Here is a 16,722-nt window from a genome sequence, read left to right on the forward strand (position 1 = left end):
TAATTAGCTAGAAAACCAGAAGTGGCACTGTGGCTCAAAGTGGCAGAGTGCTATCCTTGAGCAAAAAAGTCAGGGACAGCACCCAGACCCTGAGTTCAAATCCCATGACTGACCCCCCCCCCCAAAAAAAAGTAAAATGAATTATACAACTTGTGGGTGGGGCTGGGAAAAACTAGGAAAGAGCGTGGAAAGGGGTGACATTGTCCAAAAGGAAATATACTCTTGCCAGGTACCAGTGGCTTAATGCTTATAATCCTCTAGCTAGCTACTCAGGAGGCTGACATCTGGGGACTGCCATTCAAAGCCAGACCAGGCAGAAAAGTCCCCGTGAGACTCTTATCTCCCATAAGCTACTCAAAAAGGAAAGAAGTAGAGTGGTGGCTTAAATGGAAGCCTTGAGCACGAAGAGGCTCAGGGACAGCACCCAGGCCATGAGTTCAAGACCCAGAACAGGCAAAATACCTACATACATAAAAAGAAAAAAAATATTCTCTTTACCTGTCTTATGTAACATCACCATTATAATAATTTAAAAAATTTTTTAAAGACCTAAATGTTATAAGTAAACTATAAAACCTTTAGAAGGGCAGTGATTTCTTAGATATGAAACTAAAACTGTAACTGATTAAATAAACAGAAGAATTAGACTTCATCAAAATTAAAAACTTTTGTCTTTCTGGGCACCAATGACTCACACCTGTAATCCTACCTACTGAGGAGGCTGAGATGTGAGGATCATTGTTCAAAGCCAGTTGGGCAGGAAAAGTCTGTGAGACTCTTTCCTGCAATTAACCACCAGAAAACCGCAAGTGGCATTGTGGGCACATGGTACAGCACTAGCCTTGAGTTGTAACTTTTGTCCTGAAAATAGTATTACTAAGAAGATTAAAAACATAGCCAGATGTAATCAATGAAAATGGGAGAAAATACTTGCAAATCATGTATCTTGATGAGTGATTTTTTTTTTTTTTGCCAGTCCTGGGGGTTGAACTCAAGGCCTGGGCTCTGTCCCTAGGCTTCTTTTGTTCAAGGCTAGCACTCTACCACTCTGGCCTTTTCTGTTTATTTGGTACTGGGGAAATGAACCCAGGGCTTCATGCATGCTAGGCAAGCACTCTACCACTAAGCCACATTCCTAGCCTGTGATTTCTTTAAACCATGCAGGCATTTGTTAAGTGATCTTTTTGAGAACAATATTTGGTTGATGAAAGAAAGGAAAGAAGCAGGATTAGGCAGAGATAGGGAACTTTCATAAAGAATATGTACAGGGCTGGTCAAAGGGGACTCGTGTCTATATGCCTACCTACTCAGAAGGCTAAAATCTGGTAATCAAAGCTTGAAACCAAATGAAGCAGACAAATTCTAGACTCTTTAACTTCAATTAAACAGCAAAAAGCTGGAAGTAGAATTGTCTAGTACAAGTATGTTTAAAAAAAAGAAGAAGAAAGAAAGAAAGCAAAGGCACAGAGTAATTTGGTCATTCTTTGGTGGAGCATCATACTTTTGCTCAGAAACAGCAGCTCTTCACTGAGCAGCAGCAGCAACCAAGTGGTGGAAGAAATAGGCTAAAACTTCAGTTTTAGGTGCAAGAAAATGGTCAGCAATCAAATAGTCTGCTCCTAAGTCCACTAGCAGAAAAATGCCCAGAAAATACCTGTTAAAGTCAGAAGAAAAAGCACCCTGCCCCCTCTGATGATGACATGAGAAAACTTCATCGCTACAGACCTGGACACATTTTCATCATTCATCATTACAAAAAAGCTAAAAGAGCTTCTCAACTAGCTTTCTTTCCAGAAGTTTGTGAGAGATTAATCAGGATCTGGGAACAGACTTGCAGCCACTGACACATTTCAGGATGCTAAAGAAGCATACCTGGTATATGTGTTTGAGAATAATAATCTGTATCATACAAGGCAAGAGTGCAACTCATTAGAAGGCAGGAGGAATGAAATTTCTGAGGTGACAACTCTGACAGAAAGTGATTCATATGTGTATCTTTACTAACCGACATTTAGCAAAAATTTGCTTACTAGCAAATTTGCTAGGCAAATCTTAGTGTGCTAGAGAGTATGAATGGTAAATAAGATGAAGTGTTTATAGTATGATTAAAGATATAAAATTTAAGAGTTAGAAAAACTGTGTAATAAAAGCCATGAAAGAAACAACCAAGGGGCTGGGAATGTGGCTTAGTGGTAGAGTGCTTGCCTACCATGCATGAAGCCTGGGTTCAATTCCTCAGCACCACATAAACAGGAAAGCTGGAGGTGGTGCTGTGGCTCAAATGGCAGAGTGCTAGCCTTGAGCAAAAAGCTCAGGGACAGTGCCCAGAGTTCAAGCCCCAGGACTGGCAAGAAAAAAAAAAAAGAAGAGGAGAGACTGGGAATATGGCTTAGTGGTAGAGTGCTTGCCTCGCATACATGAAGTCGATTCCTCAGAATCACATATACAGAAAAAGCCAGAAGTGGTACTATGGCTCAAGTGGTAGAGTGCTAGCTAGCCTTGAGCAAAAAGAAGCCAGGGACAGTGCTTAGGCCCTGAGTCCAAGCCCCAGGACTGGCAAAAAAGGGGAAAAAAACAACCAATATAATCAACTACAAAGGACCAGTTCTGTGAAATAGAAAATAGAAAAAATTACAAGGAAGACACTACTTTAGATATGATGGGAAGCAAAGTACTCTGAGTTGACAATTTTGTTGACATGTGAAGGACTGGAGGAACTAACCAGGCAAAAGGTTGAGTGGGCATTTCAAATCAAGGGACCAAAGCATGCAATCAATGGCTTTGAAATGGAAGGAGCTTTGCTTGTTTCAAGAATTCAGAGATCAGTATTTTTGGAGTATTGTAAGCAAGGAGGGGAATGGCAGAAATGGCCAGATATGGCAAAGGAAAAACCATAGACATTTTGAAATTTCTTCATATGTATATATAGGGGGGGTGTAGGTGTGTGTTTGTATGTGTGTTGGTCCTGGGGCTTGAACTCAGGGCCTGGGTCCTATCAATGAGCTTCTTTTGCTCAAGGCTAGTACTCTACCACTTGAGCCACAATTCCACTTCTGGCTTTTTCAGTGATCAGTTTTACAGACTTTCCTGCCCCAGATAGCTTCGAACTGCGATCCTCAGATCTCAGCCTCCTAAGTAGCTAGGTTTACAGGTGTGAGCCACCATGCCCAGATGATTACACTTATTTTCAAAAGATTTTTTTTCTTGCTGTGTGAGAAGAATGGATGGGAATAGGGCTAAAATAAAACAAAGATTGCAGCTGCTGAAACTGACTTCATTTCACATGCACTCCCCTTTTTTGTTCCGATCCTTGGGCTTGGGTGCTGTCTCTGAGTGTTTTTGCTCAAGGCTAATGCTCTACCACTTGACCCACAGCTCCACTTCCAGCTTTTGATGGTTAATTGGAGATAGGAGTCTCTCACAGACTTTCCTGTCTAGGCTGGCTTCAGACCATGATCCTCAGATATCACCTCTTGTGAAACTATGAAGGGATACATTTCAGATTTCAGAAACCTGATTATCTACCTGCATTCCATGAAATAAACCTTTCTACCTGAAAAGGATATACTCATCATCTAACATCAGTATATAATTCACTTTGTAACTTTCTCTCATATAAATGAATAGACACTCTAGTCTGCAAACCAAGATTTTGTAAAACTAGTAAATTACTGACAATTCTAAGTAACAAAAACAGAGGATCTGGGCAAACAAGGTTGTTGTATGATCTTTAAATATGTTTCATCAACCATCAGTCAACTAGCCCATCTCTACTATATTTCAATCTTTGTTCTCTGTAATTTTAATAAATATAGTATGAGGAACTACTACAAAATGAGCGAAATATCCACTAACAAAGAATCTGAGCATAATTAACTGCTAATGGAATGAATGAATGATAAACTTAAGGATTCATAATTCTGAGTTGCTGAATTGTAAAGTAGTCAGTGACAAGCCACAGAAACAGTTGTTCTTCACAAAAGTGTACATACAAACATGTATGTGTATATTTAAATATATATATACATACCTCCACTCATGGCTATACCAGTGCCACGGTGGAAAACAGACATCACCATGGGAAGAGACCACCTACAAAAACAAAAACACAGTCAGTTTTACAAAGGAAAAGATGAGCTGGGCACAGTGGCTCATACCTATAATCCTAAATACTGGAGAGGTGGGGATCAGGAGGGTCATGAGCTTAGGCAAAGGCAAAATGTTATCAAGAATGTATCTCAACTACAGTTAGGCATGGTGGCACACACCTATTATCCTAGTTAAGTGGGGAAGTATAAATGGACAATCATGGCCTAGGCTGTCCTGGGAAAAATTAAAGAATCTGTTCCCCAAATAATGGAAGCAAAAGGGTTGGGGGTCTGGCTCAAATGGTAGACTGCCTGGCAAGTGTGAGAACATGAGTTCAACCCTTAGTACTACAAGAAAAAGAAAGAGGGGATGGGAATATGGCCTAGTGGCAAAAGTCCTTGCCTGTATACATGAGGCCCTGGGTTCGATTCCTCAGCCCCACATATATAGAAAACGGCCAGAAGTGGTGCTGTGGCTCAAGTGGCAGAGTGCTAGCCTTGAGCAAAAAGAAGCCAGGGACAATGCTCAGGCTCTGAATTCAAGCTCCAGGACTGAAAAAAAAAAGGGTGGGGGGACTGGGAATATGGCCTAGTGGCAAAAGTCCTTGCCTGTATACATGAAGCCCGGGGTTCGATTCCTCAGCCCCACATATATAGAAAATGGCCGGAAGAGGCGCTGTGGCTCAAGTGGCAGAATGCTAACCTTGAGCAAAAAGAAGCCAGGGACAGTGCTCAGGCCCTGAGTCCAAGCGCCAGGACTGGCAAAAAAAAAAAAAAAAAAAAAAACAACAAGAAGAAGAAGATGAAGAGATACTACACAGAGCTGCCATCTAAGAATGTAAACATGTTTACCTCTCATTGGGGAGAAAATGTGCTTCTATAAGGAACAAGTAACACTCATAAAGGGGAAAATAAGCTTGTCTTAAAAAAAATAAAGAACAAAAAAGATGCATCTATCGAGAAGAGTCCATCTTCACAAAGGAAATATAATTTTTTTCGGGGGGGGGGGTGCTGGGGCTTGAACTCAGCCCATACTGTCCCTGAGCTTTTTTGCTCAAGGCCAGCATTCTACCATTTGAGCCACAGCTATGCTGGGGTTTTTTTTGTACTTAATTGGAGATGAGTCTTATGAACTTCCCAATCTAGCTGGTTTTGAACCATGATCCTCAGATCTTAGCCTCCTAAGAAGCTAGAATTACAGGCATGAGCTACCAGTGCGCAGCCAAGATCCTGTTTTTAAAAATCAAAAACAGGGCTGGGAATATGGCCTATCAGAGGATCACAATAACTTGCTATGTATATATGATTATATAGGATGAGGATAAGCAAAATGAACTCCAAGAGAAGGAAACAGGAGGATTTTTTATTGCTGTCATTATGTTTAATGTACTAGGTGAATTTCCTTTGGCATCCCCCTGTGGTCATTGAATGTGATTTTGGTACACTGGATATTGTATATATGCTTATCTGAACTAGGGAAGGGAAAGAAAAATGAGGGTGTAACAAATATGACAAGAAATGTACTCACTACCTTATTATGTAACTGTAACCCCTCTGTACATCACCTGGTCAATAAAATTTAATTTTTTAAAAAAGGAAAAACAACATGGTTCACCATGACACCAATTAAAATTGGTATAATTAATTACAAAGCAATCAGTAGATCTTAGCTGAATAGTCTGTGGAATGGGGAGGACCGGGGGGACAGAGAGGAAACCATTATTACTAGAATGTGACCACTTGGATTCTTCTGTTTCTACAGTCATAAAAGGCAAGTCAAAGCAAATGTTTTATTTATCCATGATCTCATAGAACATACAATCTTTTAACTTTCTTTCTTGGTGGTACTGGGGCTTGAACTCAAGGTCTCACACTTGGCAGTCAGGCACTCTCCTACTTGAGCCATATTCCAGTCTTGCTTTATTTAGCTAATTAGTTTGGAGCCCAGGCTGGACCCAAACTTTCAGACCTTAACCTCCCGAGTAACTAAGATTACTGTGTAACCATGAGCTGTATGAAACAGTGCCTCAACTATGTACCTTAGGCTGGCTTGAACTCACTCTGTAGCACTCAGGCTGATGTCAACCAGGATCCTCTCCCTAAGCCTCCCAGGTGCTAGAAATATGGGTATGCCCAGCTACTGTGCCCTAAAATATTTATACTGAATATATTATATTGCTGTATTTAGTATACATTTCCTTATCCATAGTGATTCTTACACACTTTGTCATCAAATCTCTTCTTAAAATTACAAACTGTCAATTTTCCAAAGCATTTCCATAGAAAGACCACTGATATATTGTTAATCTAGGCCCAGTTCTCATACTCAAGAGAACCGGTTGGTAAGACAGAAAAAGAATTTTTGGAGAAGGTTGGCATTTATTTGGAAAATCAGTTTACACAGGGATACTGAACATAATCATATTTCACATTTTAAATGATGTTAGTAAAAAAGGAATAATGTTCAAAGAAAAAAGGGAAAAAACTATCTAGAAATCACTCTGACATATTTAATAGGATTAATATGAAAGGTACTAAGAAAGAATCGGGGCTGGGAATATGGCCTAGTGGCAAGAGTGCTTGCCTCCTACACATGAAGCTCTCTAGGTTCGATTCCCCAGCACCACATAAATGGAAAACGGCCAGAAGGGGCGCTGTGGCTCAGGTAGCAGAGTGCTAGCCTTGAGCGGGAAGAAGCCAGGGATGGTGCTCAGGCCCTGAGTCCAAGGCCCAGGACTGGCCAAAAAAAAAAAAAAAGAAAGAATCACATACCCAAAGACAAATAGAAACCAATGACATAATTTGGTAATTTAGATTCAGGATACTAAAACCTAGAATGAGCTAAGACCTTGCAAAAATGTCAAAGACAGCCAAGAATGGGCTTCTGGCTATGGTGGGCAAAAGGAAGAGGTACTATGGTCCCCAGGTGCCAACTTGAAGACACGAACATGGCAGGCCTTTGAAAGTAGCTCCCAGGCATGAGTCTCCCGTCTTTTGTCTCCTTCAATGCAAGCCACCATCTACATAGCAAATGTCTGAGTGATGAAGAGAACTTGAAACCACTCAGGAAATGTACTAATCCAAATGGCTATGGACACAACTAAAAAGACTTGATACTGTTATAAGAATGGTTTTGAATTTGACCAACCCCAGTAAACACTTGGAGATCCTTCTGAAACCCCCTGATTGTATTAAATGGAATTAGATGTGCCATACTTTGCAGCCTTGTAAGCATGTCAGAAAATGCAACGTTATGAATTTGGGAAAACCTTCAGAAATTTCTTCCTGTGGGAGCTCTTTATAAAGTAAAGGTGGCCTGGTTCCAGTAGCTTACACCTGTACACCTACCTACTCAGGATGCTGGGATCTGAGGATCACGTTCGAAGCCAGCCTGGACAGAAACACCCATGAGACTCTTGTCTCAATTTTTTTTTTTGCTAGTAATGGAGCTTGGACTCAGGGCCTGATCACTGTCCCTGGCTTCTTTTTGCTCAAGGCTAGCACTCTGCCACTTGAGCCACAGCACCACTTCTGGCTTTTTCATATATGTGGTGCTGAGGAATTTAACCCAGGGCTTCATGTATACAAGGCAAGCACTCTACCACTAGGCCATATTCCCAGACTCTCTTGTCTCTAATTAAAAAAAAAAAAAAAAAGCCAGAAATGGCGCTATGTTCAAGTGGTAGAGTGCTAGCCTTGAGCAAAAAAACCCTCAGGAACAGCACCCAGGCCCTGAGCACTCAAGCCCCAGGACTGGCACTAAACTAATTGTTCCTCTGTGATGTATTCTGAAATGTTTGTCTATTAAAATAATTCTAAGGCCTGTTAAAAATTTAAATGTTAAAAAAATAAAAGTTGGGCTGGGGATATAGCCTAGTGGCAAGAGTGCCTGCCTCGGATACACGAGGCCCTAGGTTCGATTCCCCAGCACCACATATACAGAAAACGGCCAGAAGTGGCGCTGTGGCTCAAGTGGCAGAGTGCTAGCCTTGAGCGGGAAGAAGCCAGGGACAGTGCTCAGGCCCTGAGTCCAAGGCCCAGGACTGGCCAAAAAAAAAAAAAAAAAAAAAAAAAAAAAGTTGTAACCTGAAGATCTTTCTTTTCCTTCCTTTTCTTTCAAGCACACGTGTGCACGTGTGCACGTGTGTGTGTGTGTGTGTGTGTGTGTGTGTGTGTGTGTGTGTGTTGGTCCTGGGGCTAGAACTCAGGTCCTAGGCACTATCCCTGAGCTTTTTTTTTTGCTCAAGGCTAGCATTCTACCACTTAAGTCACAGTTCCATGTTAGCTTTTATTTATTTTTTACAATTAGTTGGAGATAATAGTGTCACAGACTTTCCTGCCAGGGTTAATTTTGAACTGGGATCCCCAGCTCTCAGCCTACTGAGTGACTAGAATTACAGGTGTGAGCAACTAGCACCTAGTTTTTTTTGTTTTTGTTTTTGTTTTTTAATACAGAGGATGGAACCCAGGCTCACACATACAAAAATGCTCTCTACCCCAAACTACATTCTAGCCCCTTAGCATGTCATTTATAGTCTTTTATAAAATTAAAGATGACAATTTTTAACAAAAAAGGCGGGGGGACACTTTTAAAATTGTTTGCAGAAAAAGCCAGCCTCCAAACTGGAATAGACACTTGAATGCTAACTGTGAAATAAACTGCTCAAATATTTTGTCAGAGAATGTTTATCAGACTGACAATGATAGAATATTGATTTAAAAGACTAAAAAACCCTGAAGAGGTGAGAGAATTTTAAAAGAGCATGTAACATTCTGAATTCATTTAGGGATCCTGGCCCAGATGAATTTAAATCCAATCAGCACTTAAAATTGGCATCACCCAAATGTTAAAAAGTGTTTTGTTAAGGGGGGGAGGGAGGGGGGTATGAGGGACAAGGTAACAAACAGTACAAGAAATGTATCCAATGCCTAACGTATGAAACTGTAACCTCTATGTACATCAGTTTTATAATAAAAACTTAAAAAAAAAAGTGTTTTGTTAAAATCGTAGCCTGCCTAATCTAGTACTAAGGATATTTTAATTTCCAAAAATGACTAGGAAAAATTTCTAACACTATACGATCTTCCAGAATCTTGTCATTTCATACCACTTAAGAATTTAAGGGCTGGGGATATAGCCTAGTGGCAAGAGTGCCTGCCTCGGATACACGAGGCCCTAAGTTCGATTCCCCAGCACCACATATACAGAAAACGGCCAGAAGCGGCGCTGTGGCTCAAGTGGCGGAGTGCTAGCCTTGAGCGGGAAGAAGCCAGGGACAGTGCTCAGGCCCTGAGTCCAAGGCCCAGGACTGGCCAAAAAAAAAAAAAAAAAAAAAAAAGAATTTAAGACAATAAACCTTTTCTTCCTCAAAAGTCCTTTTCTTCCTCAAAAAAAAAAAAAAAAAAAGAATTTAAGCACCTTCTCTTGAACCTAAACAATTCTTCATGACTGATCAAGAAACAGAATGAGGGGCTGGGGATATGGCCTAGTGGCAAGAGTGCTTGCCTCGTATACATGAGGCCCTGGGTTCAATTCCCCAGTACCACATATACAGAAAATGGCCAGAAGTGGCGCTGTGGCTCAAGCGGCAGAGTGCTAGCCTTGAGCAAAAAGAAGCCAGGGACAGTGCTCAGGCCCTGAGTCCAAGCCCCAAGACTGGCCAAAAAAGAAGAAACAGAATGAAGCAGAAATGAGGCTGCACAACTTCAGAAGTTCCCATCCTCCCTCATGTTATGAGGAAGTTTAAAGTATTAGGCAGGGTCTGTGTAGAAAGGTTCATGAGATAAGCTATCCACAGTTGTTGTTTTCCCTGCTAGTCCTTAGGGCTTGAACTCAGGGCTTGGACACTATGCTATCCCTAAGCCTCTTCGTGCTCTACCACTTGAGCCACAGCACCACTTCTGGCTTTTTCTGAGTAGTTTAGTGGAAATAAGAGTCTCATGGACTTTTCTTGCCAAGGCTGGCTTCGAACATCAATCCTCAGATCTCAAGCTTCCTAAGGAGCTAGGATTACAAGTATGAGCCACCGGTGCCCAGCTCTATCCACAGTTTTTAATTCCCTGTTCAAACATTAGGGTAAGAGGCTGGCATAAAAAAACACAAAACTGGTTTCAATTCACTAATTCACAGATATAAAATATGATTACTAGGAGCTTGTATGATATCCTTTGGCAAAAAAAAAAAAAAGTATCAGGAAATACTGTGATCCTCTCACAATTCCAATTCCTAAACAGTAAAAGCATATTATGACCCATGGGGGGGAAAAATCTACTGACATGAATTATATTAACTTTATTTGCTTTTTTATTTTTTTAACCTTTTTTTTTTTATTGCCAGTTCTAGGGCTTGAACTCAGGACCTGGGCTCTGTCCTGGAGCCTTTCTGTGCTCAAGGCTAGGGCGCGACCACTTGAGCCACAGCACCACTTCCAGCTTTTCTGCTTATTGGTATTGAGGAATCAAACCTAGGGCTTCATGCACGCTAGGCAAGCACTCTGCCATTAAGCTACATTCCCAGGCCATGCTTTTTGACTTTTTAATTAATTAAAGAAATGCTAGGACGATAGAATATATGTTTCAACAAGTAAGCTAACAACACCATTGAGAAAGTAAGACACAGATGGCTAAAAACTAAACCCAACAAAGCCGGTTACTAGTGGCTCACTTCTGTAATCCTAGCTACTTAGGAAGCTGAGTTCTGAAGATGGTAGTTCAAAGCCAGCATGGGTAGGAAAGTACATGAGACTCTGATGTCCAAGTAACCACAGAAATTCTGAGGTGGAGCTGTGGCTCAAAGTGGTAGAGAGCTAGCCTTGGGCAGAAAAGCTCAGAGACAGCTCCCAAGCACTGAGTTCAAACATTGTAACTGACCAAAAACAAACAGGGACATCACCTAGGGCTTGCATACCACCCCCCCTCAAAAAAAAAAAAAAAGTAAAGCAAGAAAACCACAGAAAGAAAAAAGTATACTCAACAATGCTCAACTTCACTTACTTTCTATACTTCAATAGAAAATATGACTTTAACTAATCAGATATGTCCCTAACATACCATGCTGGAAAGAGCCCTATGTTTCCTGCTGTTTCTTTTTCTTTTTTTTCTCACAACAGAATTAACTAGAATTTAAAAAGCAAGGAAATGAAAGACTTGCCTCCACTGTCTCTACTTACCTCTACTATAAATCTACTGCCCTATTTTGTATGTACTGAGGGGGAAAAAGGCCAAGGCTTTAAATAGAGACGGAGAATCATTTTGGAAGTTCTCTGTCATTATAATCTTCCCTAAATCATTTATCTCTTTAAAAAAGTTTCACCATAAAGTACTAAGAATTGAGATCTCTTATTAGCAGCCTCTTTTTTAGTAGAATGTCCAATTTCTGCAATCAGAATTATTCCTGGAATCTGGTTTGGAAAAAACCCGAAGGATTGTGGTATTTGTGGAGGTGGTTAAAAAATGGCTAGCCTCTCTGGCAGGAAACCAAGTAAAGAGGGCAGCAGAGCTCAAGATGATTTGCTGGGTTAGCCTTAAAAAAAACAAAACAAAAACAAAAACAATAAAAAATTAAAAAAAAGATCTTCAGGGACTCTTAGAAGATACCCACAAAGCAAGCTAGTAATTACTTGTGAGGGCATGTGATAAACAGAGATTATGCATGTATATTAATATAGTTACATACATATAGTAGTTGAGGAATAAATTTATGCAAACATATATTAGATATATGAGCTCAAAAAATTAGACAACAAGAGAATAATCCAATTAATAAATAAGTAAGCAAAGCTGGGCACTGGTGGTGGCTCATGCCTGTAAGTCTAGCTACTCAGAAGACTAAGGCTTGGACTCAAGGGCTGAGCACTGTCCCTGGCTTCTTTTTGCTCAAGGCTAGCACTCTACCACTTGAGCCACAGCGCCACTTCTGGCCGTTTTCTATATATGTGGTGCTAGGGAATTGAACCCAGGGCTTCATGTATATGAGGCAAGCACTCTTGCCACTAGGCCAATATTCCCAGCCTAGGTTCCTTTTTTTTTTCTTTAATGTACTCATCCTGGGTTTTTAACTTAGGGCCCAAGAGCAATTCTTGGGAGTTTTTGTTCAAGGCTCTACAACTTGAACTACAGCTTTACTTCCAGCTTTATTTATTTTTATTTTTATTTTTTGGTGGTTAACTGGTGATAAGAGTCTAATGGACTTTACTTCTCAGGCTGGCTTTGAACCACAATCCTTAGATCTCAGCCTCTCAAGTAGCTTAGAGGCATAAGCCATCAACACCTGGCAGTATGAAGGTTTCAAAAAAAACTAAAAATATACCTATCTTATGTCTTTGATATAGCACTACTAGGCATACAGCCAAAGGAGTATAAATCAATACACAAGAAATATACCTACATATCCATGTTTACTGCGGTTCTGTTCACCACAGCAAAACTGTGGAAGCCGAAGTGCCAAATAACAGATGAAGGGATAAATATGGTACATACATACCATGGAATATTACACAGCCATAAAGAATGAAAATATGTCATTTGCAGGATGGAATTAGCAAACACTATGTAGAGCAAGATAAGTCAGGCTTAGAAAACTAAATATCAATTTTTTTTCCCATTTGTCAAAGCTAGATCTAAAAGACATGTATTTGTGAACATGTACACAGTATATGCATATATATGTGTGTGTATATATAGCCATATATATACACAGATACATACATATACACACTTAAACACACAGACACACCTAATACAGAGAGAACATGAATCGAACTATGGAACTGTTACAGGGGTAAGGAATGCCCAACCAGTGGAGAGGCCACATAAGGCCCTCAAAATCATTTGGTACATGACAAGAAAGACACAAATGCTTCTCAAATACTTCTTGTTGGCTTCCCAAGGCCCTTTGCCCGTACTGATAATTCTGTATGTTCCAATGTTTTAAGCATTTAAGTGGAAGAGAAAATGGGAAAAGGAAGGGGTGATACTGACCAAGCTTTGTACTTATAATGTGACTTATGGAACTGTAACCACTCTGTACAACTACTTAAAAAAGTATCTAAAAGCCAGGTGCTGGTGGCTCATGCCTGTAATCCTAGCTTCTCAGGAAACTAAGATCTAGGACTGCAGTTCGAAGCCAGACCAGGCAGAAAAGTCCCTCTTATCTCCAATTAACCAAACAAAAAACTAGAAGTGGAGCTGTGGCTCAAAGTGGTACAGCAATAGCCTTCAGCTGAAGCACTTGGGGACAGTGCCTAGTCCCTGAGTTAAAGCCCCACAACCTGCAAAAAAAAAAAGTATATAAATAGTCATTAGCAAAAAAATGGTTGCTGAAAGTGAATAATTTCCCTATGTACTACAACTCTATATGAAGAAAGAGTCTCAATGAAAGTGCCAGTCAGTGAGGGGCTGAGAGGTGCAAGGAAAGAAAAAGTGATAGAAAGGATTATTCTGGTTAAAAGTATATGTACATTTGAAATACTATAGTGAAACTCCTTGGTACAATTAATATATAGTAAAAAACTGAAAGACAAGAATTCAAATAGAGTCTGTTGGGGGAGGGGTATAACAAGAAGGGAGAAAGTGAATGAGAACAAATATGGTGGAAGTAGTTTATTTGCAAGTATGAAAATGGTTAAAATTGTTTTAAGAAAGAAGGATAAAGGAAAATGATAAATGAGGTGGGTGGGTTCAATTCAGATACATTGCTTCCAAGTATGGAAATATCACAATGAAACTCCCCTGGCATAACTAATGTAGACTTAAAAAACAAAACAAAACACACAGGAGTAATGACGAGGCATTGCTTCTGACTTTTTCTTAAATAATTCAGACATATTAACAGGTTAGAAACTAGCATAAAGATAAAGGGAAAGTCTGCGTTTTTCCTCTAAGTGTTACACAAATTTGTAATTGCTTGAAAAGCTTTTTTCTTTAGCTAACAGGAATTACATTTTGACTTACCAAAATTTCCCAAATTATAGTTTTCTAAAGCTCTTGTAAGACTAGAATTTAGTCACTTCTATAAAGAACCTGAATAAGACTTTTGTTATCTCTCTCTACTCTATCTTCTATAGTTGTACACTAGTGAAGTAAATTATTTCCCTCTATTTGAAGAAAGTAATAGGAAACTAAGGACCACCCTGCAGAACTTTCACCTACTCCCTCCACATTCTTGGCTCCAAAACTCTTACCTGTAGATAGTGATATGAGGAGACAGAGGACGGTTTAAAGTTGTGTTCTTATTCCAGAACCGCTCCATTTCTTCTTTGGCTGTTGTTCCCATAGGAGCAGCACTAAAACAAAATCAGAAGGTTAAAAAAGTATCAAAAGTAGGCCTGGTTTAATATTTTACAAAACAAAATATTTATTTATTTAGGTTTGTTTTTTTCCAATTCTAGGGCTTGAACTCAGTGCCTAGGTACTATCCCTGAGCCTCTTTGTGCTCAAGGCTAGTGCTCTACCACTTGAGCTACAGAGCCATTTCTGGCTTTTTCTGAGTAGTTTATTGGAGATAAGAGTCTCATGGACTTTCCTGCCTAGGCTGGCTTTGAACAGTGTTCCTCAGATCTCAGCCTCCTGAATAGCTAGGATCACAGGAATGAGCCACTGTAGCCCAGCTCATAATAAAATATTTAAAAAGGTAAGAAGACTAGAATGACAGGAAAAAAACGTGTTTGTCCAACTATTTTATTTTTATGACAAGTTTGATTCAACTAACTTCAATCAGGGAATGGGGTGTGGTTCAGTGGTACAATAGTTATCTTGAATACAAAAGGCCCTAGGTTTGATCCCCAGAACAGAAGAAACAAAATACTAAAATAAAGAGTAAGTGATTCCATCTCCCTTAAGGAAATATCACAAGGGCTAGAGGTGTGGCTCAGTGGTAAAAGTACATGCTCAACATATACAAAGTCAATGCTATTACCAAGAGAGGAAAGGAGGGATGGAGAGAAGAAAAAAAGGAAGTTAGGAAGGAGACTGAGAAAGGTGAAAAGCTCCTGATAAATATATTACAAAAGGATAAAAAAACAAAACAAAAAGTACAAAGGGGGGGAAAAAACCTCTACAGTAGCAAAAACCTGCTCTGTATTTCCTCATTCAGATGACCAATGTTTAAAATCACAGATAGGAAGACATATGGCCCCTGATAAGATGTACAGATGCTTCCAATCATTATGAAACAACCCCACAAATTCATCTTTAGCACTTCTACAAAACAAATGGCCTACATTGCTCAAAAATGTCTATGTCACTGGGTATGGTGGCATATGGCTGTAATTCCAGTATTCAGGAAGTAAGGAAGAAAGATCACAAATTTGAGCTGGGATACATAGTGAGTTTTAGGCCGGCATGAGCTACTTTCTTTTGAAAGTAGCTCATGAAACCTTTCTTTTCTTTTCTTTTTTTTTTTTTTTTGCCAGTCCTGGGCCTTGGACTCAGGGCCTGAGCACTGTCCCTGGCTTCTTTTTGCTCAAGGCTAGCACTCTGCCACTTGAGCCACAGCGCCACTTCTGGCCATTTTCTATATATGTGGTGCTGGGGAATCGAACCCAGGGCCTCATGTATATGAGGCAAGCACTCTTGCCACTAGGCCATATTCCCAGCCCCAGTGAAACCTTTCTTTAAAAAGAAAAAAAATGGGCTGGGGATATAGCCTAGTGGCAAGAGTGCCTGCCTCGGATACACGAGGCCCTAGGTTCGATTCCCCAGCACCACATATACAGAAAACGGCCAGAAGCGGCGCTGTGGCTCAAGAGGCAGAGTGCTAGCCTTGAGTGGGAAGAAGCCAGGGACAGTGCTCAGGCCTTGAGTCCAAGGCCCAGGACTGGCCAAAAAAAAAAAATAAAAAAAAAAAAAAAATAAAAAGAAAAAAAATCAATGTCAAGATGGGTGCTGGTGGCTCACACCTATAATCCTATTCAGGAGGTTAAGATCCAGAAGATCAAGGTTTAAACGTAGCCAGGACAGAAAAGCATGTAAGACTCAGTCTCCAAAATAACCAGCAAAAAAATCAGGGCTGGTGTACTGGTGGCTCACCACTAGAACCTAGCTACTCAGGATGCTAAGATCTGAGGATCATATTTAAAACTAGCCAGGGCAGGAAAGTCTGTGAGACTCTTATCTTCCATTAACTGCCAAAAAAAAAAAAAAAAAAAAAACCCAGAAGTGGAGCTGTGGCTAGAGCCCTAGCCTTGAGCAAAAAAAGATCAGTGACACACCTAGGCCTAAGTTCAAGCCCCAAGACTGGCATTAAAAAATAAAATAAAATAAAATAAAATAAAATAAAATAAAAGTGGGGCTGGGAATATGGGCTAGTGGTAAAGTGCTCACCTCGTATACATGAAGCCCTGGGTTCCATTGCTCAGCACCACATATATAGAAAAAGCCAGAAGTAGTGCTGTGGCTCAAGTGATAGAGTGCTAGCCTTGAGCAAAAGGAAGCCAGGGACAGTGCTCAGGCCCTGAGTTCAAGCCCCAGGACTGGCAAAAAAAAAAAAAAAAAGCTGGGGAAAAAAAGCTAGGGCTGGAGGAGTGGCTCAAATGACACAGTGCCAGAGGAAAGGGCAAACAAGTTAAGCCAGTACAAAGCTCCGAGTTCAAACCCTAGTAGTGAGGAAAAAAACAAAGTAAAAAAAGACTCAGAA

The 16,722-nt window shown here is 40.2% G+C and overlaps 1 protein-coding gene across 1 annotated transcript in view; it reads right to left on the minus strand.

The window, feature by feature from the left end:
- Sdhc (succinate dehydrogenase complex subunit C) overlaps positions 1 to 16,722 on the minus strand; it is a 33,889-nt gene that overhangs the window by 7,041 nt on the left and 10,126 nt on the right. Inside the window, exons 3-4 of the mRNA XM_048356784.1 lie at positions 14,270 to 14,371; positions 4,031 to 4,092 (exon numbers count right to left, since the gene is read on the minus strand). Coding sequence (XP_048212741.1) covers positions 4,031 to 4,092; positions 14,270 to 14,371 — 164 coding nt within the window. The remainder of the gene's footprint in view (positions 1 to 4,030; positions 4,093 to 14,269; positions 14,372 to 16,722) is intronic.

This window comes from Perognathus longimembris, chromosome 11 (assembly GCF_023159225.1).
Source record: "Perognathus longimembris pacificus isolate PPM17 chromosome 11, ASM2315922v1, whole genome shotgun sequence".
Lineage (NCBI taxonomy): Eukaryota > Metazoa > Chordata > Mammalia > Rodentia > Heteromyidae > Perognathus > Perognathus longimembris.